The sequence below is a fragment of the Henckelia pumila genome, chromosome 1 (assembly GCF_033568475.1).
Source record: "Henckelia pumila isolate YLH828 chromosome 1, ASM3356847v2, whole genome shotgun sequence".
NCBI lineage: Eukaryota > Viridiplantae > Streptophyta > Magnoliopsida > Lamiales > Gesneriaceae > Henckelia > Henckelia pumila.
This window is the reverse complement of record NC_133120.1, coordinates 95,019,169-95,041,683: the sequence shown is the minus strand read 5'-3', so window position 1 is coordinate 95,041,683 and position 22,515 is coordinate 95,019,169. Positions and strand designations below refer to the sequence as shown.

The 22,515-nt window shown below is 36.2% G+C and overlaps 3 protein-coding genes across 3 annotated transcripts; 1 reads left to right on the top strand and 2 right to left on the bottom strand.

Annotated features, from left to right (window-relative positions):
- Positions 1-286: 286 nt before the first annotated feature.
- LOC140887019 (glucan endo-1,3-beta-glucosidase 14-like) lies at positions 287-2,403 on the bottom strand. Its single transcript, XM_073294018.1, has 3 exons — positions 2,117-2,403; positions 929-1,986; positions 287-763 (listed from the first exon to the last, which is right to left on the bottom strand). Exons 1-3 carry the CDS (start codon positions 2,211-2,213, stop codon positions 677-679), a joined length of 1,242 nt encoding a protein of 413 aa, XP_073150119.1. The 5' UTR covers positions 2,214-2,403; the 3' UTR covers positions 287-676.
- A 3,677-nt stretch (positions 2,404-6,080) lies between these two features.
- On the bottom strand, positions 6,081-6,861 carry LOC140875747 (outer envelope membrane protein 7). The gene has a single exon (XM_073279532.1). The coding sequence runs from the start codon at positions 6,751-6,753 to the stop codon at positions 6,514-6,516; it is 240 nt and encodes a 79-aa protein (XP_073135633.1). The 5' UTR covers positions 6,754-6,861; the 3' UTR covers positions 6,081-6,513.
- A 12,425-nt stretch (positions 6,862-19,286) lies between these two features.
- On the top strand, positions 19,287-21,489 carry LOC140891104 (9-cis-epoxycarotenoid dioxygenase NCED2, chloroplastic-like). Its single transcript, XM_073299394.1, has one exon. It carries the CDS (start codon positions 19,364-19,366, stop codon positions 21,212-21,214), a length of 1,851 nt encoding a protein of 616 aa, XP_073155495.1. The 5' UTR covers positions 19,287-19,363; the 3' UTR covers positions 21,215-21,489.
- Positions 21,490-22,515: the final 1,026 nt, after the last annotated feature.

The window sequence follows — 22,515 nt, the reverse complement described above, 5'->3', positions numbered from 1 at the left end:
CACCAATATGATGAATCTGGAGCTAGAAATTAATAATCAACGCAGGCGGCAGATGATCGATCCACCACAAAATGAATATATAATTTAATTTGATGGATCCTGCATGCTTTCAATTTCCTTGTGATCATGGGATGAACCAATTCTTGGCAACACCTTCAATCGTTCTCTGATTTTCGATTCCATAACATGCATGAATAATTATAAATTTATATATATATATATATATATATATATATATATATATATATATATATATATATTCATCCAAATCCAAACACATAAAATATACGAAATGGAAGTGTAAATGTGTAATTGCTCTTAAAGACTTGAATATGATTCTGGAGGGAAACCCACTCAGGATATGTGTTTGGATGAACGATTTGGGTCTTTAAATTAATTTTAAGAATAAGTACACATGCATATGCATGGTATATATGTTTATATGAGTTTTGCTATGCTGCCTATCAACCGTGTCAACCTTTGTGTCCATCATGTGCAATAGTTGAGTGTTTTATACAAGATGGACACAGAGGTTGACAAGGTTGGTGGAGTATAGCAAAACTCATGTTGATATATATTATGACAAAAAAAAGTAAAATATTATATATTGTTTAGTTTAATTCGGATACTAGCTAGCTAGCTAGATTAATTCCTTCTTTTAAAAAAAGAATTAATGCTATAATTGTATTCTCATCAAAATTTTGAAGGCCAGCAAATATAGGAGTACTGAATGCAGCAAACTCTCATATCCCTTCCGTTTAACCTGTTCAAGTTCAATTGTAAGAGGCAGTACCACGAAAAAGAAAAAAAAAAAGTAAGAGAATCCAAATTTAAAATAAAATAAAATTCAGGAACATAAATTTATATATACATAATTTCTTATTGAATAAAAAAAAAAAGAGGAAAAAATCAAAACCTAAGTCTTTACCTGGGAAGTTGCATTTGAAGTCAAGGAAATAGAAGCCGTGGAGGTTGAAGAAGGAGTGGACAAAGAAGAGAGCCCGATATTATAAGCCATGGTGCCATCGGGCTGGAACAAGCCATAGTTCCTCTCTGTGGTCGGGCCGGGCTTCATGTCTTCATTAAACAGAGCAAACAAATAAATCTCCAGTCTCATGTTAGGTCTCAGTGGAGTCCCTTCATTTTCCAGCTGCCGTCTGAACAAATTTCTGTTGTAAATCGCCGCGTTTTCGACGGTGGCGCCGATTTCGTTCGAATCTCCTTTAGAAGGCCAGCCCGTTTCTGAAACCCGAACTTCTATCCCTCCAAAGCCCAATCTCGCCATGGCGAAAAGGACTGCATCGACTTGGGCGTACAGCATGTTGTCGTAATGGAGATTCGTGTACGGGTCGACCATTCCCGGGTTCGGGTTCATGAGCACGTAGTTCAAAGGAATCTCATCCGGGTCGTCTTTGAATGCGAAATACGGGTACGCGTTGATCCAAAACGGGGACTTGGTTGCGGCGAGAAACCTCAGAATCTGGGGCATTACGCCGTCGAGCTCTGCCCGAAAGCTGCCCGCGGAAGGCGGGTATGATTCTTGAAGAACCGCTAAAGAATTCGGGGAGGAGACTTTAATGAACTGATCCAGTCCCAGTCGAACCAGGGCGGCGTGGATGTTGACCATTGCGGGGACGAGGTAGGTTATCATCGGCGTGGCGTCGCCGCCGGTGAAAACCTCGTTCCCGACGGAGATTCCGGTGATTCTTGTGGACGGTAAATAAGGTTTGATGCGAGTGTAAACCCATTGAAAGGCTTGGTTCGGGTCGGTGAACGTGGGTAGAAGCTCGTTTTCTACTGTCACGATGAGTTGAACGGTGGAGTTTGCGAATGCTGTCAAGATTTGAGGGTTTGTGTCGTAGATTCGCGCTTTCGAAAGTTTGAGTGTTTGGAGAAGATCGCGGACTTTATCCGGAGGTAGCAAATTGTCGGCCACTTGGCCATAGTTGATGCCCAATGATTCTACGTCCCTAATCAATCTTAAACCTGTAATTATTAATGATATCTCTCAATCAACTATCCCCAATGATATTTATAATCTATGATCATGCACATAAATATTGTAATCTATGATCAAATTATGTGTGTGTGTGTGTATGTGTATGTGTATGCGTACCTGATAAATTTAGAAAGATTGATGCAAGAAGAATATGTATTAACACAAGATTCTTGCGCCTCGGGGCTAGTTTTCCCATAAGAGAAATGGTAAGCATGCTAAATTAGCGAGGGATATTAAGAGAAAGATTCTTGATTCCTAGTTATGAATCTTAGTGGTCAAGAAAAGGGAGAAAGGGAAATGAAATGGACGTAGAAAAGAGAGATTTATAGGTGTAATGCTAGGGTGAATTCTTTTCTTTACTTGTTTGGTTTTTAGTTTATTAAGGAGAGAAGGTTTCGGTTGGTGCTTTGCCTTTGGAAGTTTTAGTGGTCGTTTTGGTGATCTTCTCATCATGTCTTCTACTTATAATTTTGATAGGTTCTTTTTATTGGCTTTTTAAAGAAGCTATGGTGGTCTTATAAGTTATGCCAACTCTTTCTTCACACAAAAGCAATGAGATGATCTTGGAATCCCATTACTTTTGTTTCTAATTAATTTTATAATAATAATTAAAGCCCAAATCAGTGGCAAGGCGAAATATGTCTTTATTCATTAAGGGAGAGTATGTGAAAAGAAAAAAAAAATTGTTTGTGATTTTTTCAAATATAAACTTTCGAAAATCGACCTCCATGATCAGAATCTCGACTTCATTTTAATTAGAGTGATAACTATGGATATCTACGTGTTCCCGTTCATTTCGATTGGTAATTAAAATAATTTTTTTTTTCATTTAAAAAAAACCAGAATTGTTTATTGTGATTCATAGTGTTTGGTTTCTTTCATTTCAGGTAAATTTATTATGCTAGAATTTATCGAAGCAGATATATATCTTCGTCATGTTCTCGACCCTTCAGGCATGAAAAACTAATTATCTAAATGGAAGCTGGTTTGTTACTTCATAGTTCATACTTCATACTTCAAACTAAATCGATGATTAATTAACTGAATAAATATAAGAGTTTTGTTATGTTGTCCACCAATCATGCCCACCATGTACAAGTCAACTCACCTATTGTACATGGTGGACACATAGTTGGGCATGGTTGATGGACAGCATAACAAAACTCTACATATATATATAAAGTCACAATTAATTATTCTCTTTAAGTAAAGAGCAGCTGGTACTTATTATTTAACAAATTTTTACAAATTAATGGTGCAATTAACATGCGGCAAAACAATAATTCACTGGCTAATTTAGTCGATGCTTTAATTTAGGGGACCAATAACATGGCTGAAATGTTGCATGGTATATATGTTGATGTATTAAACTATTTGTTGATGATGCCAAAAGCGGAATAATTATAACATGAAATTTCATAATTGTGAATAAGCCACAGACTCGTTCAAATTTACAAGTTAATAAATATATAATACATGCTATTAGTGGAGGTTTCAAAGCAAAAGGGGAAGAGTTTGGTATGTGGATAAGAAATTAATAAAGAGCTAGTAGAGAATGTCCATGTTACTTTAGTTTAGTGTCTTTATCTTTAGATTCCTTGTCTACAATTTCCTTTTTTTACATAGGTATCAATAAAGTTTCGAGTGTAGATAATAAATCATGCTAGCTTAAATATATTAATCTACAGTTAAATGTAGGAGGACTGCAAAAGAATTTTTGCATGACATATGTTTATTTGTCTACATGCTGAATCTTGACTACTTGTAAAGCAAATTCAGGGGGTTCTTGGCCGATTTCTATGCGGTGTTTTTTACCTGGTGAATCCCCTTCATTAGACTTGAGACTCACAAAAATATGTGAACCCCAATTAAGAGTAGATGCTGCATCATCAGGAGTTTTATGCCGCACCTGATGAAAAACACCCGATTGAGCATAGATTGAGCATAGAAGGAGCCAGATTGTTGTAAGTGCCATTTCGAAAGCTCTTTTCTTATTTTGTGGACTTTGATGCACGTGTGATGCTACATTAAGGACTTAATCATGATTAATCATGCCCACATGGAAAACTTCGACCTAGCGTAGCATACGTATAGTGTCAAAATGCTAGCATCACACGAATATCTTATATGTAAAAAAAAAATGTGTCACTGGATCCAATCATTCGAGCACTACCCGAAAAGTAGCATCGAAACAACTTGGCCACATGATGTCTTTCCTGCAACAAATAACTTGTTAATTTCGAGGGATTATCGTTGGCATATTTGTATAATTATTATTATTTTTTGTGACAGTATATCAAACCTCGGCACGTAAGAATTTAGTACTCTACAGCATAGTCTACTTTTATTAGATTCATGTGTGTGAACAGAATATCCAGAAACATAGATCCATCGTCGGTAGTCGGTACGCAGAAATCGTTACCAAGCTAAGAATGTGCATGTATGGTAGGTAGTCAAGAGATTAAAAAGGAAGGGGAAGTTGGCTTTCTTCGTAAAACTAAAGGGGGCCTTTGCCAGAAAGCAAACCCACCATCTCCTGTCTTCTTTCGGGTTCATTTCTCCATTTCTAATTACAAAAACAACAGCCTTTTCCTTGTTTGAGACGATAGATTCCACATTTAATTAATACAAATTATCAATATAAATCAACGAGGAATCAAAATTAAACGGGATTTTTAATATAATTAGAACCATTCATGTTTATTGTTCGATAAACATTAAACAACTCTGTATGCCATTCCTAAAACTTAATCTAGCGTAGTACCAGATCATATTATACCTAATGTGTGTGATTTTGATGAATTTTGGAAACTCCAAAAACCTTTAATTATTTATGGCTGTAATATAAGACTTCCCTCAGTCTAAAAACAATAATATACTTGATTTTCTTTGTGCGTGTATTATGGGTTTCGAGGGGCACTCCGGCAAGTCTTTGTCGTCTCATAGTTAAAGCAACCAAATTATATATATGGACTGTATTGTATGTTTGGAACTCGTACTGAGTTTACATATAAGTTGAATGGTGTTTTCTTCATTATCTACTTTGAAATACGTAACAGAACCTTTCTAGCGTTTTCAAGTTGAAGACAACAATACATGGAAATGTATTTTGGTAGCAAAACGGTGCTCCAATCCATGATTTGGTCAGGCCTTCACTGATTAAAGTCTCCTTTTCAGATGCAGTTTGATAAGATAAGCAAATTGCAGAGATGAAAAGCAGGCACGGTTATAGCTTACATCCTCAGTTGCTCTCAGTTAAAATAACTACATTTTAACAATTAACGGATCACGGTTTTGAAAAGATGTTCCCCTCTGGACCGGTTTGTAGACGAACCTTGCAAACAACGTGCAAAATGCGAATACGGGTTCAAAGAAATACCTAATGGCTTCAAACTACATGAAAAGAATCACACCATGATGCAGATGCGAGCAAGCAATACAGACGGGTTCTCATGATAATAATCTAATACCAGATTTCAAACCAGTTATGTTTCTTACACTGCTGTATTCAATGAAAGTAGGAGTTGTGTACTGGTTTCATGGCCCGTATAGACTTCTTGATGCAATCAAGATCCACAAAACCAGAGGACTAGCTGGCTAAAGTAAATTAGAGAAATAGAAAAGGATGCACTTTCATATGTCACATTATAGTTGGCTACTAAGATGGAGTAAAACTTCAGAAAAATCAGCCAGCTCCAATGCTGCTGAAATGCCCGAGGGCCACAACTCAGTTTGATTGCATAATATGTTAAATCATAAATGAAACACAATTAATGCATAATCTTTTTAAAGATATGAAATGAACCCATCCCAAATTCAGTCTCACATCACACCATCCAATCCATCGAATATTTCATACTACAGTTAGCCTGATCGATCCGTCTAAGATGATATAGCAAAAACAAAAAGTATATGAAAGCACGCTTCAAGGAAAAAAATTGATGTGGAACCAGTTTCAAGATCACCACTGTCAAATTTAACGATGACAAAAGCATTTGAGGTGTATGATTAATGTAGTAAAATCCTTCACTCTTCGCATCACACCTTGGCGCGAATACAAATTTAGAAAGAATTCGAAACATGATACAAATTTTACAGACTTCTATAATCATTATTTTTCCCGGGAAGATGCATATTTTGAACGACATGTTCCAGTTAAAACTCCACAAGAACAGTATCAATAAACCTAAAGAAAATAACTTTAGACAGAATCCCCTAAATTTATAATCTGAAGTCTGATTCTGAACCAATAAACATGTAATAATATGCATTATAGAAGTTCATGTTTAGGATTGCACAATGCATACCAAATGTATCTGCAATACACAACTTAGAGGTCAATAAAAATCAGAACGAAACAATCAAACAGATAGATCCCTTTTGTTGCGATCTGATCTCCATCTCACGTATAATAAGCCTACGAAGAACAGGAAAAGTCCAGAAAGACAGCAAAAATTCGAAAACACATGAACAATTACCGAGAACCAACAGCGTGTGTGCAAAGTAAATCAAGATCAGACTTCCTTGGGAATGGTGGAAGAGGCAGCAGCAGCAGCAGCGGAATCATCGGATTCCTTGTTATTGGGATTAAGAGGTGCGTCGAGGGTTTCATCGTCGGGATCGTAGTCGGGGTTGAGATTACGATCGATGGAGTTGCGGCCACTTTCGAGACAAGGCTTGCAAGCTAGCTCAATGGTCAACCATCCCAAAGCCACGGCCGCAATGGCTATCAGCGCCGCCGTCACAGCCCCCATCCCCTGCCTCCCTCCCTCTGTGAACTCGACTCAATCGAGAACGGAAGAATAAAATCGTTGTTAACGAAATGCGACTCTTTACCTTCGTTGCTTCCAGAAAAGACACAAATTGGTGTCCGGAACTCTTGCCATGTGTCGTGTCATTTGATCGGATTTGAAGGTTAGTATAATGATTAATTATTAATTAATTAACGATTAAAGGTATAATTACGTTAAATCGAATGATCTAAAACTGATTTTATACTGGAGTTCATGAAAATATATGAATTTTAAACAATCAAGCTAAAATTAAATTATTAAATGTAATATAAGGGAAGTATCATTGTGTTAGCATCTCATAATTGGATTGAGAATCAGGTTATTATTATTATTATTAAAATATTTGTTTAAATTACTGAAATTTCATCGAAACTGGATGGATCTGGATTTCAAAAAAGAGGAAATTGGAGGAAGATAAAAATCTCATTTAAAACCTTATTTTTCACGGCAAAAATTTAAAAAATATATATAAAAATAAAAGAGAATTGATATTTACACTTCATTTTGTGTTATTTACACTCCACTTTATGTGTAAAGTGAAGTGAAAATTTATTTACAAACGGAGTACAAATAACAAAAAATGGAGCGTAAATATAACTCCCAAAATAAAATCAATTACGGTGCATTGGTCATCGTTAGAATTCAGATGGGCCATTTCAAGGACTGGGATGTTCCAACTCTTGGGCTAGGTGGCCCAATGCTTAAACCTCAACCCATTAAGAAATTTTTTATTCGACTTGAATCCAATCCAAAATATTAATTCATTTTTTCTTTAAATTCAGGCTCCTTAGCCTTAGGCCAGGCCGGTCCCTTAGGAATAATATCAATAAACTATTAGTGCTGGACTTTTTTGCAAGTCCAGGTTGACCAACGAGCCATTTTAATTATAAAACTCTGAATTTAATTTGTTATACATAATAAAATACATATACTCCCCATCATATGTATGTATGTAAAAGCGAGTTATTACTAATTAGTCAACTAGACAAAACCCCACATCTATACCCCAAAAAATATCATAAAAAAGAAAATGGTTAACCGATCAGTCCGACTACTATATGTATATAATCGTCGGACCTGGGTTTGGTCGGGAGTACCAGACAAGGCTTATGGGTGAGATTTGAAGTTCCACTAAAAAAGCATGCATGGTGCATGCCCATATATATATGACCCAACTTGCTTGTAACAAAGTTGCATGGCAGATGGCAAGTGGGAGTCCCATATATATATCTGGCTCAACTTGCGATTAGTACTTGTGTCAATTTAAGAAAAATTAGTACCAAGTTGCCACTCCTTTACTCCTACAAATTCCTTATCTCATGTGTTCGACTGTCTGAAAAAAGGGACATCTCCAACAAAAAGTAGATGCAAACTTTTAACCATTTGGTACTCCAAAACCCTTTGGCCAACCGATTGACAAGATCTAGATGCACCATGCCTTTCTATCTCTCCTAAAGTTTAGGCCACTTTTTATCCTTTCTCAAATATCCTTTTCTCATGCAACTTGCAAAGGTGGGGTCATTTGGTGGCGCTAAATGATTAAAAAAAATGGATTTATTTAATTAAATAATCTTTGTTTTATCATGATTTTGAAATATAACTTTCTCAATTTTTTTCTTTGTGTTTAAACTTTCTATATCTTTTGTATTTGAAGATCATTTTGCAAAAAAAATTTCCAAGGAAGGTTATAAATCAAACTATACCTGCTAAATTGTCCGCTCACAACGGATTTATATATGGATCATGCTACATGTACAAATGGGATACCATAGTTGGGTTACAAAGTACATTTAAAATTATAAATTATCATAAATTTAATTTTAAAAGATTTTTTGCAAGGATAATTTTGTAATTTTAAATACATTTTATAATCCAATTTGTAACTTTCATTGTATATATAGCATTTTCCTTTATGGATTAGACAATATGTATATCCTTGGATCAATGCTACTCATCTTCTCTTCTATCGAAATAATAATAACAACCAGGTTTAGGTTTTATATATATTGGGTACAATTATGTGGTTTCGACCTAATTAAAACTGTATGTATATATATATGTCAAAGATAATTCATGAAAATAAGATATTATTGATTAAATTTGATGTTTTAATCATTTTTAATTCGGACAACGAACATATCACATTTCCTTATATCGGGCAATTAATTAATATCCTTAAATATATATAATGTCTAAGGACAAGAAAAGCAATGCCACCTACTTTATTTGTCCTGAAAAGAACAATACAAGGGAAGCAAGAAAACATGCATGGTTCATGTTTTAATGAGAGTTCTGAATATATAAATTAGTTATTAAGCTAGCTATACATAGAGAGAGGGAGAGGGAGAGGGAGAGAGGTGAGGTTTTATGAAATTTCATGCGTAAATAAAGTTCAATATCTAGGCATAATTTATCGTGGTAGATTTCATTTCATTTTTTGTATCCAAATCTCTCCATATAATTAGGCTATCAAAAGCAGCATAATTTTTCTTTCATTCATGAAGTTTTTTTTTTTCCATGATCCAATCAAAAAATTTCTTTACGAAATTCGAAAATTTTATGTAAAAAAATCCCATAATCAATTTTTTTAAAAAAACATTTACAAACACTGTCTAAGAAACATAATCCCTTTGGTCACTCGTTTGAGTGGACAACAGTACCGGATCATAAAAATTCTTCTCATGACATTTATGAGTCAATCTTTAGGGACGAGCATATCCAAAAGTGATTTGCCCCCTCCCCCCATTAAACCTAGAAAAGTTAAAATTTTTTAGTTAATATCCAAGATAATATATTATCTTGAGTACTTAATTCCTAAAATGAAGTGCTCTTGTATCCTTCGGCACTCTTTAAGATACCTAATTGCCTAACTAAATAAAGAAAATATCCATCCCCATATGTAATCGTGACTCTTTTTACTTAGTTGATGAGCCTAAATCATCTTTAAATCCATTTTGTTTTTTTTTTGTTGTTTTTTTTTTTAGAAAAAAACTTTTCTGGGTCTTAAGAACAGCATTTTGGTCTTAATGTGAAACCATCTTTTAACCTAAGTCCACAATTAGTCAATTATCTCCCCACTAGCTATTTGCGTGTCAAAATGTAAGAGGAATAGACTTGGAAAGCATGTAATTAATTCCGAAAGTAGATTACGATCTTGTTACCAAACTTTTCGCGTTGTAACTTGTAAGACCTTGAATTATATGTCCCACAACTTTCGGAAAAATTTGGGTTGATTAGATCAAATTAAACAATGGTCAATCTCAAAAAACATATAAAAATTAAAAAGAATAGGTTAATAATATCTTAATTAAAAACTCAACGACGGAAAACTAAATTCCGACCGAAAAGAAAATTTCGTCTTAAAAGCAACAGATAATCAAATTCTGCCATAAAATCTAATGAGGGAACTTTACTTCTGTTGTTGATGTTGATGACATCTATTTGTTGTCCGTCACTAAATTTAAAGATAGAAAAAACAGAATTATGTTACTAAAATTAACGACAGAAATTAACAATCCGGTTTGATTCTATTATATATATATTGCATGGTATTGGTATATCTTTCATAATATATAATAATACTGATGGTATGAAATACATGTAAGAAAATCTTTCTGGAGAATAGTTCCATGCGGTTGAGCACATGTAAATACATGTGCACCCATGGACTAATGAATTCTAAAGATTGGCCATTTTAATTTTGACTCGTAACGTGCCACACATGCCCGCCATTAATTCTTGTCTAAAATTTATTCTTTTTTCAATATGAGTACGTTTTTATCCAAATTATCATGATTCACCTTTTTTGGAAAAATAAAAAAATAAAATTAAAAGAATGAAAATTACTCAACCCCCCCCCCCCCCCCCCCCCTTTTTTTGGGAAAGTCCCTGCCTACCTTTATTGCTTAAAATTTTAACGTGTTAAACTCTATAACTTACAATTTTTAAACCAAAAAGGTTAATTTTTTTCGACCAAAATTAATCGTGTACACACACTTTACTTGAAAGGAAAATGCTATACGTAGCTCCTAAGGGGTGTCTAAGTTTGTGGAGTTTGTGAACTTTTGGTCAGAGGTCAGAAGTTCGATTTTTCCTGCCAACACTTTCTTGGACTAGCCTGTCACACAGGGTTTGCTCAGTGTGGTTTACTTGATTAGCATAGTGTTAGGTGAAATGTCAATCAAACATTAAATGGGCAGATGACAGATAAAAGTTGGAGGCTGGGAAATGGAATTAAAAGCTTCGCATTTAATTATACGCGTTTTTTAAGCCTATAAATAGACTGCTTCATGCTTCATTATATTCATCCCAAAATCGAGAGCAAATAAAAAAAGAAATAAAAAGGGTTTCTTGGGTTTTCTTGAGTGTTCTCTTGTGTGAGTTAGAGAAATATTTTCTCGGTAATACTCGGGAATTGGGATAGTGTGAGGAAAAGTGTTTTGTACACACTTGTAATATTTCTCCGGTTATAAATATTGCAGCAGCTTCGTGGACGTAGCCTATATTGGGTGAACCACGTAAATATTGGTGTTCTTGTTGATTGTTTTATTCTGCAATTGTTACTATCGTCATGATCGCTTTGGTATAATCCATAACAACTGGTATCAGAGCTGTTACGGTGTTCGGGAGCCTTGGTGAAAAATTTCTTAAAATTCTGAGTATGCTCTGTGGTTGCAGCTTTGTCTGATCTTCCACATCAGAAAAGATTTTTTGAAATTTTATTAAGGCAGGTGAAGCGATGGCCGGAAATGACGGATCGGGACCGGGAATCAATAAGTTCGACGGTACAGATTTCACGTTCTGGCGGTTACAGATTAAAGATTATCTGTATAGCAAGAAGCTACATCAACCTCTATCCGGGGTGAAACCAGAAAAGATGAAGGATGATGAGTGGGAGCTTCTTGACCGACAAGTGTTAGGGGTAATACGATTGACCCTAACAAAGAACGTGGCACACAACGTGGCGGAGGCAAAAACCACGGAGGAGATGATGTCCATTTTGTCGGACATGTACGAGAAGCCATCTGCAAATAATAAAGTGTTCCTCATGAAAAAATTATTCAACTTGAAGATGGAGGAAGGTGCTTCGGTGGCGGCACACATCAATGAATTCAACACGATTGTTTCCCAGCTAACATCGGTTGATATCAAGTTTGATGATGAGATTCGTGCACTTATTCTTTTGGCGTCTTTACCAAATGTTTGGGAGCCGATGCGGGCAGCGGTTAGCAATTCTGCTGGAAAGGGAAAGTTACAATTCAACGATGTCAGAGATCGAATCCTTGGTGAAGAAGTTCGCAGGAGGGATTCGGGAGAAGCAACATCATCGAGATCTGCCCTAAATCTCGAAAACAGAAGTAGGGGCAGAAGTGCTGAAAAGAATTCTAACAGATGGCGAGGCAGATCCAAATCAAGGAATGGAAAAGACAAAAATACATTTGAAAAGAAATTGAAGTGCTGGAGCTGTGGTGAAACTGGTCACATGAAAAAGGACTGCAGAGCACCCAAGAATAATGCAAATGTTGTTACTGAGGGTGTACATGATGCCTTAGTACTATCCATGGAAAGCCCTGTTGATTCTTGGGTTATGGATTCAGGAGCTTCATTTCATACCACCGGTGATCGTGAGGTATTCAGTAATTACATTGCTGGTAATTACGGAAAAGTTTTCCTGGCTGATGGAAAACCGTTGGAAATAGCTGGTATGGGTGATATCAGTTTGAAAATGTCAAACGGATCCATCTGGAAGCTCAACAAAGTGAGGCATGTACCAAAGTTGACCCGAAATCTGATCTCAGTGGGACAACTCGATGACGAAGGCCATAAAGTGACATTTGGTGACGGCTCTTGGAAAGTGAGCAAAGGAGCCATGATTGTTGCTCGAGGAACGAAAACTGGAACCCTCTACATGACTTCCAGTTGCAGAGACATGTTAGCAGCTGTGGATGCTGGAGCTAACTTAAGTCTATGGCACTGTAGACTTGGACATATGAGTGAGAAAGGAATGAAGATGCTGATGTCAAAAGGGAAACTACCGGAGTTAAAAAATGTCGAACACAAACTGTGTGAAAGTTGTGTTCTTGGAAAGTAGAAAAGAGTGAGCTTTTCGAAAGGCGGTAGAGAACCGAAAGCAGCAAAATTGGAGCTGGTTCATACTGACGTGTGGGGGCCATCTCCTGTGACATCCCTTGGAGGCTCAAGATACTACGTCACATTCATCGACGATTCGAGCAGGAAGGTTTGAGTTTATTTTCTGAAAAATAAATCTGATGTTTACGAGACCTTTAAGAGGTGGAAAGTCATGGTGGAAAATGAGACCAACTTGAAAGTGAAGTGTTTACGGTCTGATAATGGTGGAGAATATGAAGATTTTGAATTCAAGAAATATTGTGCACAGAACGGGATCAAGATGGAGAAAACCATTCCTGGTACTCCTCAACAGAATGGTGTGGCTGAAAGAATGAACAGAACCCTGAATGAACGTGCCAGGAGCATGAGATTGCACGCTGGACTGCCAAAATCATTCTGAGCTGATGCAGTTAACACTGCAGCTTATCTGATCAACAGAGGACCTTCGATACCACTTGATTGCAGAATACCAGAGGAGGTCTGGAGCGGCAAAGGAGTAAACCTTTCGTTCTTGAAAGTGTTTGGTTGTCTCTCATATGTTCACATCGATTCAACCAACAGAACGAAACTTGATCCGAAATCAAAGAAGTGTTTCTTTATTGGTTATGGAGATAATGAGTTTGGTTATCGGTTCTGGGATGACCAAAATCGAAAGATCGTTCGGAGCAGAGATGCCATTTTCAATGAACAAGTTTTGTACAAGGACAAGTCAGACATTGCAGCAGGAGATAAATGTCCTGAAGTCCAGAAGTCAAATGAAGTGCCATTGATAGATATTCCTATGAATGAGTCGGAGGATAGTAACCATGAAGAAGAAACTGCACAAGAAGCTGATCCACGAACTCCGGTGATTGAACTCAGGAGATCGTCGAGAACAATCAGACCACCTCAGAAATACTCCCCTGCACTTCACTATATTTTGCTGACTGATAAAGGTGAACCGGAAACCTTTGAAGAAGCAATGCAAAATGATGATTCAACCAAGTGGGAGTTAGCCATGGAAGATGAGTTGGATTCACTGTCATCCAATCATACTTGGAAGTTGACGAAACTTCCGGAAGGCAAGAAAGCATTACACAACAAGTGGGTGTACCGGATCAAAGAAGAAGTTGATGGCAGCAAACGGTACAAAGCAAGACTTGTTGTAAAAGGCTTTCAACACAGAGAAGGAGTTGATTACACCGAGATTTTCTCTCCAGTGGTTAAGTTAACCACTATCAGAACAGTACTTGTACTAGTGGCTAAGGAAGAATTACATCTGGAGCAGTTGGATGTAAAGACGGCGTTTCTTCATGGTGATTTGGATGAAGAAATTTATATGAAGCAGCCACAGGGATTTGAAGTACGAGGGAAGGAGAAAATGGTATGCAAACTTCAAAAGAGCTTGTACGGTCTCAAACAAGCTCCAAGACAGTGGTACAAGAAGTTTGACGGATTCATGAATAACAATGGTTTCCTGAGGTGCCAGGCGGATCACTGTTGTTATGTGAAAAAGATTGATGGTTCTTATATCATTCTACTGCTATATGTGGATGACATGTTGATAGCAGGATCGTGTCTAGAGGAGATTGATAAGCTCAAGAGAGAGTTATCAAAAGAATTTGCAATGAAGGATTTGGGAGCTGCAAAACAAATTCTTGGTATGAGGATCTTGAGAGATAGGGTGAACGGAGTCTTGAAGCTATCTCAGGCAGAGTACGTGAAAAAGGTGCTTAGCAGATTCAACATGAATGAAGCTAAACCGGTGAGTACTCCTTTGGCTAGTCATTTCAAACTAACCAAAACACAATCACCATCGACGGAGCAGGAGAATGCTTATATGAATAAGGTTCCTTATGCTTCTGCTGTCGGAAGCCTCATGTATGAAATGGTGTGCACCAGACCAGACATAGCACATGCAGTGGGAGTTGTGAGCAGGTTTATGAGCAATCCAGGGAAACAACACTGGGAAGCAGTGAAGTGGATTCTCAGATATTTGAAAGGTACTATCAGTTCATCTTTGTGCTTCAGAAAGTCAGATTCAGGCTTACAAGGTTTTGTAGATGCCGACATGGGTGGTGACCTAGACGGCAGGAAGAGTACTACTGGATATGTGTTCACATTGGGTGGTACGGCAGTAAGCTGGGTGTCCAAGTTGCAAAAGATTGTTGCACTTTCGACCACTGAAGCTGAGTATGTTGCAGTGACAGAAGCTAGCAAGGAGATGATATGGTTGAGATCATTCCTTGAGGAATTGGGTCAGAAGCTTGAGGATAGCACATTACACTGTGACAGTCAGAGTGCTATTCATTTGGCAAAGAATCCTGTTTATCATGCTAGGACGAAACATATACAGGTTTGGTACCATTTCATCAGATCTGTTCTGGAAGATGGAATCTTGATGCTTGAGAAGATTCCTGAAAGTAAAAATCCAGCTGATATGTTCACAAAGGCGGTGACCACTGACAAACTGAAGTTATGCTCGACTTCAGTCGGACTGCAAGTATGAAAGAGAAAACATGAGTTGCTGCATTGATTGTGTGAAGCCATGATTGAAATCAAGTCTTCAAGTGGGAGAAATGTTAGGTGAAATGTCAATCAAACATTAAATGGGCAGATGACAGATAAAAGTTGGAGGCTGGGAAATGGAATTAAAAGCTTCGCATTTAATTATACGCGTTTTTTAAGCCTATAAATAGACTGCTTCATGCTTCATTATATTCATCCCAAAATCAAGAGCAAATAAAAAAAGAAATAAAAAGGGTTTCTTGGGTTTTCTTGAGTGTTCTCTTGTGTGAGTTAGAGAAATATTTTCCCGGTAATACTCGGGAATTGGGATAGTGTGAGGAAAAGTGTTTTGTACATACTTGTAATATTTCTTCGGTTATAAATATTGCAGCAGCTTCGTGGACGTAGCCTATATTGGGTGAACCACGTAAATCTTGGTGTTCTTGTTGATTGTTTTATTCTGCAATTGTTACTATCGTCATGATCGCTTTGGTATAATCCATAACACATAGTTTGCAGCCCGATTATTTATCCAGAGCGCATCGAAAGGTAGCGACTGCGGGATCTAACGTCACAAAAAAATGCTATATGTACAAAGAGGGTTGGGTTACAAAGTTACATTTGAAATTACAAAATTATCTTTACACTTATTTTGAAAAAAATCTTTTAAAAATGTATGTAGGATAATTTTATAATTTTAAATGGAGTTTGTAACCTAGTATAAGTCTAATAATATATGAAGCATAATCCTCCTTGAAAAGAGTATTATCACGACGATAGATTATTTTACAATTTTAAAAATTGGATTCATATTATTAAGACTAAATATATATAACTGCCACTTTTATTAGATGCCGGTGTTCTGTGTTCAATCAAAAAAACAGAAATATTGCATATTTATTTTAAAAAATATATATATATGTGGGCCATTGTTAGAATGGGATTTAATTGTTATCATAAATTCATATGAATAATATGATTCAAATAATAATATCTAATTTCTTATCGGAATAGCTATAGAAACATGATAATTATTATCAGAAATTCGTATATTTAATTATTCAAAAAAAAAAAGAAATTTGTATATTTCCTGTTTTTTTTAAAAACAATTAGTGATACAAATTTAAACCAATGCAACAGTACTTTTATTTATATCATCGTTAGACTTGTGTGATCATATGATAAAAAAATATGAATGATTTGGAGTATAATAATTGTTTATGCTGGTAGAACGATCGAACCATAATGTTTGGACTGCTGTGCTATTTAAAAAATTTGAGTTGCACCACTACGTATCACCAGTTATAGCTTTTAGTAAAACAGTAGACGCTCGTTCTCATATTATAGAAAATTGATAGATATAAGAAATTTATGTAATGTGATTAGTAACATAAAAATATACTTATTGTTTTAGATATTGAGGTAATATATTTGTTAACTCACCTGAACCACGATACATTTTATGTTGTTAATCATTAGTGGTTCAATAGAAAGGGAAAATACCAAAGCAACCGGACACAATTATTTATTGGAGTCATGGTCAAATAAATTATAAAAACATTTTTTTTAAAAAATAAAATCTTTTATCTGATTAATAATGATTAGAGATCACATGCATGGTTTAATTAAGGGAAAGTAGTAGTAGATCACGGCAAATATTTGCTATCCGCAACTAATAATCATGTGCTGCGATCATTATAATCATTCAAGTAATTATATTATTTGTCACAAACATTTTTTTTTTATGCATGGACCAAATCTATCAATAAAATAATACGTCTATCTTTAATTGTACGATAAATGAGCGCTTCACTTGGGCAAATTCAACACCAGATATATATCGAACTAATCAGTTGCTGTCCTAGCACAATTAATTGAAGAATGAATGAAATAATCGTGGAATTAAATAATAGTCCAAAAAATCGATAAATTTGTCATTAAATCATTATTAGTATTTGATTAATTTGCATGCCGACTGCATGTGCCTCGCTCCAATTATTGTTTTAATTTTATTTCTAGAGTTGTGTAAAGATTAAGCCACTAGGTGAGGATTTGTCTCATTTGACAAAATATTGTCTACTAGGACCGATAAAGGGTCAATTCATCAAGTTGCTTGAACCATATGTATAGTATATATTGTCCTTTTTCATATAAAGTATATTATAATAAAATAAAGTTGTTAGCAAATTTTATAAAATTAGAATTGTGTTTCATTTTAAATATATATATATATATATAGATTCATATCACGGTACCGTAAAAAAAAAAAAAAGGAATATGAGACTCTACACAATGTAGAAAATTGTTTCTAATGCATTATTTTACGTTTGACCGATAAAAGTAATTTGTAGTCAGTAATCGTGAATTGATTTAATTTGGAAGTAATAAATAAAAGAATAATGCTAAAAGACACATCTAATTTATTTGAACCATAAAATTCAATATCAAATTTATAATTATTTAATTTATCTCATAAATTTAAGTTCGTGTGTTATCAACTTATCACACAAATCAAAAAAATTATTAAAAAAGTAAATTCTAAAAAGAAATTTTCGATTTCACTGTGTAATATGATATTGTATGCAATGATTGAGGTAAGACTGATAAATAATTTACTTGAGACGGATGTAGTGTATTTTTTAAAAAAAATATATTAAAAAAACCCTTGGCTTATTAAACCTATGCTCACGCATATACATATATGTGAGCGTGGATGAAAAATATCATATAAGGCATGAAAACATAACTGAATGTTATATATACACACACACAATTACAAGTGGACTAAATCAAACACTTTCTGAAAGTGTCTCAAGATATTTAGCTTATTAAGATGCCTTCTGTAAAGCGACACGAGATATATATTTATTAGATCATTTAGCATAACGATCTTTATTTTCAAAGGAAAGACCATCGCAACTCGCAAGGCATATTAATTATTAAATATAATATTTGAAGAGATTTTAGCCAAATATCTTACATCATTTAGGAAAGTGTATGTTATGGCATCAAAGTGTACTCGATTTTACTGGAAATAATAGTTAGAAAGTAATGTACATTGTTACATTGTCTAGGGAACACCATAAGGGGAAAACATTTTTTTTTTCATTAACTTGTTTATTTTTTCGATTTTGGTTCATTAACTTTTCAAAATTTTGTTTTGGTACATTAAATTTTAGTTTTCGGGTATTTTGGTCCAACTGCTGATGTGGCACCCAAAAATGATGATGTGACACCGAAAAATGTTGACGTGTCTAGCTGTCACGTCAGTAATTGGACCAAAATCACTGAAAATTAAAAGTTAATGTCCAAAAACCACATTTTCAAAAATTAATAGATCAAAACAACAAAATAACAATTTATTGAACCAAAAAAAACATTTTCCCTATATAGAACATCATTAATGAAATGGTATGGCGTTGGGGGCCTCGAGCCATTTTATGTGCGCAGTTCAAATGTAAGGCTAATACTCGCGCGCCAACTAGTTGACAATTGACATTATTTCATTATTCCCTATTTTCTCGTATCATGTTTGCTTCACCTCCATATGAAATTAATCAACTTATAACAACTTCGAAATCCAAACCATTTGTGTGTTATTGACTCGAATTCCTATACTTATTGGACATAGCTTGTTCAATCCAAATCATGCGAGCGACTAGTTAATTTACACGATTTCTCGAGAAGTTGCCCCCACACACCATATTTCACACACACACACACATATACCTCTCATTCCACGTGGTCTTCTCTTAACGTCTAATATGGTCCAAAATCTTACATGAAAAGCACCGAACAAATTCATTAACCCTCTCCTACCATACTCTATTTAAACCCCCATTCTTTGACCCTCTTTCTTCCCTCACTCACCTTTCTCATCTCAAGAACAAATCCACACCATTTCAACTTCAATCCCACACCAATTCTTGTCTCATTTCACACTTGAACATAATTAATGCACACGCAAATCAAACATATGGCTTCGTCTCCTCCTATATTAGACTCAAATTCAAGTTTTTGGGCAGCTGGAAGCAAACTAGTTTCTTGCCCAAACTCGTCGTATGTCGACGTGGGATTTCGATCAAACTCTGTCTCCATGAGGAACAAGCTGCATTCAAAAACAAATAGCATCAACTGTGTTTTGCATTCACCTTCCATTTCCTCTTTACCCAAACTCCCCTTTCAAGCATCCACAACAGATTCGCCACCCAAGAAATCTGATTCTCCGCCGCCGCCGCCGCCCCATTGGAACATACTGAAAAAGCTGGCGGCCCAAACCTTGGACGCGGTGGAGGGCCTACTGATTTCACACGAGCGGCAGCACCCGCTCCCGAAGACCGCCGACCCACGAGTCCAGATCGCCGGAAACTTCGCTCCGGTCCCAGAGCAACCGGTGCAGAATAACCTTCGGGTCACCGGTGAAATCCCCTCCTGCATTAACGGCGTTTACTTGCGTAACGGCGCCAACCCTTTGCACGACCCAGTAGCGGGCCACCACTTATTCGATGGTGACGGCATGATCCACGCCGTGACCATCAAAGGAGGCGGCGAGCCCGTCGTCAGCTATGCTTGCCGCTACACGGAGACGCAAAGGCTGACTCAAGAACGTAGATTGGGCCGGGCCGTTTTTCCTAAAGCCATTGGCGAGCTCCACGGGCATTCGGGCGTAGCCCGTTTGATGCTATTCTACGCCCGAGGCTTGTTCGGGCTACTGGATCACAGCAAAGGCACAGGGGTGGCGAACGCTGGTTTAGTATACTTCGATCAAAGGCTTCTAGCCATGTCGGAAGATGATCTTCCTTATCAAATCCGAGTGAACCCATCAGGAGATCTCGAAACTGTCGCGAGGTATGATTTCTCGGGGCAGCTGAAAGGTACCATGATCGCGCATCCGAAGATCGATCCAGTGACTCGGGAGCTATTTTCTTTGAGCTATGATGTTGTTCGAAAACCTTATCTTAAATTCTTCAAATTCTCCAACGATGGCGCCATTAAATCACCTGATGTCGAAATACCACTCGATGTTCCCACGATGATACACGATTTCGCCATAACTGAGAATTTCGTGGTGATCCCTGATCAGCAAGTGGTTTTCAAGCTTCAAGAAATGATTAAAGGAGGCTCCCCTGTGATATACGACAGGAACAAAATCTCCAGGTTCGGAATATTGTCCAAAAATGCTCGAAATGCGGATGATATGACATGGATCGAGTGTCCCGAAACGTTCTGTTTTCACTTATGGAATGCTTGGGAGGAGCCGGAGACGGATGAAATAGTGGTGATCGGGTCATGCATGACTCCACCCGACTCCATTTTTAACGAATGCGACCAAAACTTGAAAAGCGTCTTGTCTGAAATCCGACTCAACCTGAAAACCGGAGAGTCCAAAAAGCGGCCGATCATCAACTCCTCGGAGGAGCAGATCAATTTAGAAGCCGGCATGGTGAACCGGAATCGGCTCGGCCGGAAAACCAGGCACGCTTATCTTGCCATCGCCGAGCCCTGGCCCAAGGTCTCCGGGTTCGCAAAAGTGGACCTTTTCACCGGAAAAGTCGAGAAATTCATCTACGGCGAATGTAAATACGGAGGCGAGCCGTTTTTCGTCCCGAATGAGACGAAATCCGAAAGAGAAGATGATGGGTATATTCTCACATTCGTACACGACGAAAATGCGTGGGAATCAGAGCTGCAGATCATAAATGCCATGACATTAAAACTGGAAGGCTGCGTCAAGCTTCCGTCTAGAGTGCCGTACGGGTTTCATGGGACCTTCGTGAGCTGCAAAGACTTGGAAGAACAAGCATGAAGAACAATTGTATGTATGTATGTATTCTGTCGCCGGAAGTGCCAGAGGGATTGGTAGATTAATTTAGAGCAGCGTCCCCGGAATTTTCCGCTTACCCTTTATGATTTTGACACTAGTTGTTTTAATTTGTTAGGTAAAATTTTAGTCTCCGATCCGATGCCATTGCCAAGCTTGTAGCTTTTGCTGTACTTATTATTAATGGAGCTCAGCTGGTTTCTGTTTCTTCTGTGTTTTCGATTCTCCACTAATGTATAGTGTTTTATATGCAGCTAATTAACGTCTATGGTTAAATTTGTGTTTTGAATGCAATATATATATAATTCAAGAATGAATTGGATAAATTTATAATTTTGCGTCTATAGTTCTGGCAAATGTCATGGCATAAAAAGGAAAATTCCAACCTACCTCATGGGTATTACTCTCATGGGTATTACTCTATGTGACAGGTGGATGTATTTCATTTGTTCAAATTAAGTGGGCCCCATATAATTCAATGGGACCCGCATGATTTGAACCAAGCTACCAAATAAAAGATGGGTAATGTTATGCATTTTTGAAAGATTTTTTTTTCAGGAAAATAAAATGCATGGATAGTCACAAATAAAGTGCAGGGATAATCACATAACTTTAAGTATAACTTTAAGTATAATCTGTAACCCAACGTGTAACACTTCGTTTACATATAACATTACCCATAAAAAAATTGCCAAAAAAAACTATTTCTGTACTTTTAACCTTGTATGTTTTTTTTATTTTTTTAGTCTTTCAAATTTGGACATTGATTCGTTAAATTTTGTAATTCGGTTATTTTGATAAAATATGATGAGAGAATATATTTGGAGAAATTTCTATTTGAAAGGAAATAATCTCAGTAAAATGTTACATAAAATTCTACCACGTGATAACATCAAATCAATGGAAAATATAATTTTTTTTCGGAAAAAAGGAGCAAACACAAAAAATAGCTAAAAATTATAAATTACATATTTCGGTAAAAACCCGATCAAAAATACTAAATAGCACAAAATTTAAAATTAACATACCAGTACTTAAATTTAATTAGTTACAAAAGTTTTTTTAAAAAAAGATAAAATTATAAGAGAAAACACAAAAAATAGCCAAAAATAAAAAATTAGATATTTTGGTAAAAAGAAGATCAAAATAGCACAAAATTTAAAATTAACATACCAATACTTAAATTTAATTAGTTACAAAAAAATTTAAAAAAAAGATAAAATTATGGGAATAAAATGGTTTTTATTTTATTTTTTTCCTTTTTACCTAATACCTGCAAAGATCGC

Coding starts and splice junctions, on each gene's coding strand:
- LOC140887019 (XM_073294018.1), bottom strand. CDS start 2,213: ATGCTTACCATTTCTCTTATGGGAAAACTAGCCCCGAGGCGCAAGAAT. Junction 1,987..2,116: donor AATCTTTCTAAATTTATCAG/GTACGCATACAC, acceptor TAATAATTACAG/GTTTAAGATTGATTAGGGAC. Junction 764..928: donor CTTCAAATGCAACTTCCCAG/GTAAAGACTTAG, acceptor GAACTTGAACAG/GTTAAACGGAAGGGATATGA.
- LOC140875747 (XM_073279532.1), bottom strand. CDS start 6,753: ATGGGGGCTGTGACGGCGGCGCTGATAGCCATTGCGGCCGTGGCTTTG.
- LOC140891104 (XM_073299394.1), top strand. CDS start 19,364: ATGCACACGCAAATCAAACATATGGCTTCGTCTCCTCCTATATTAGAC.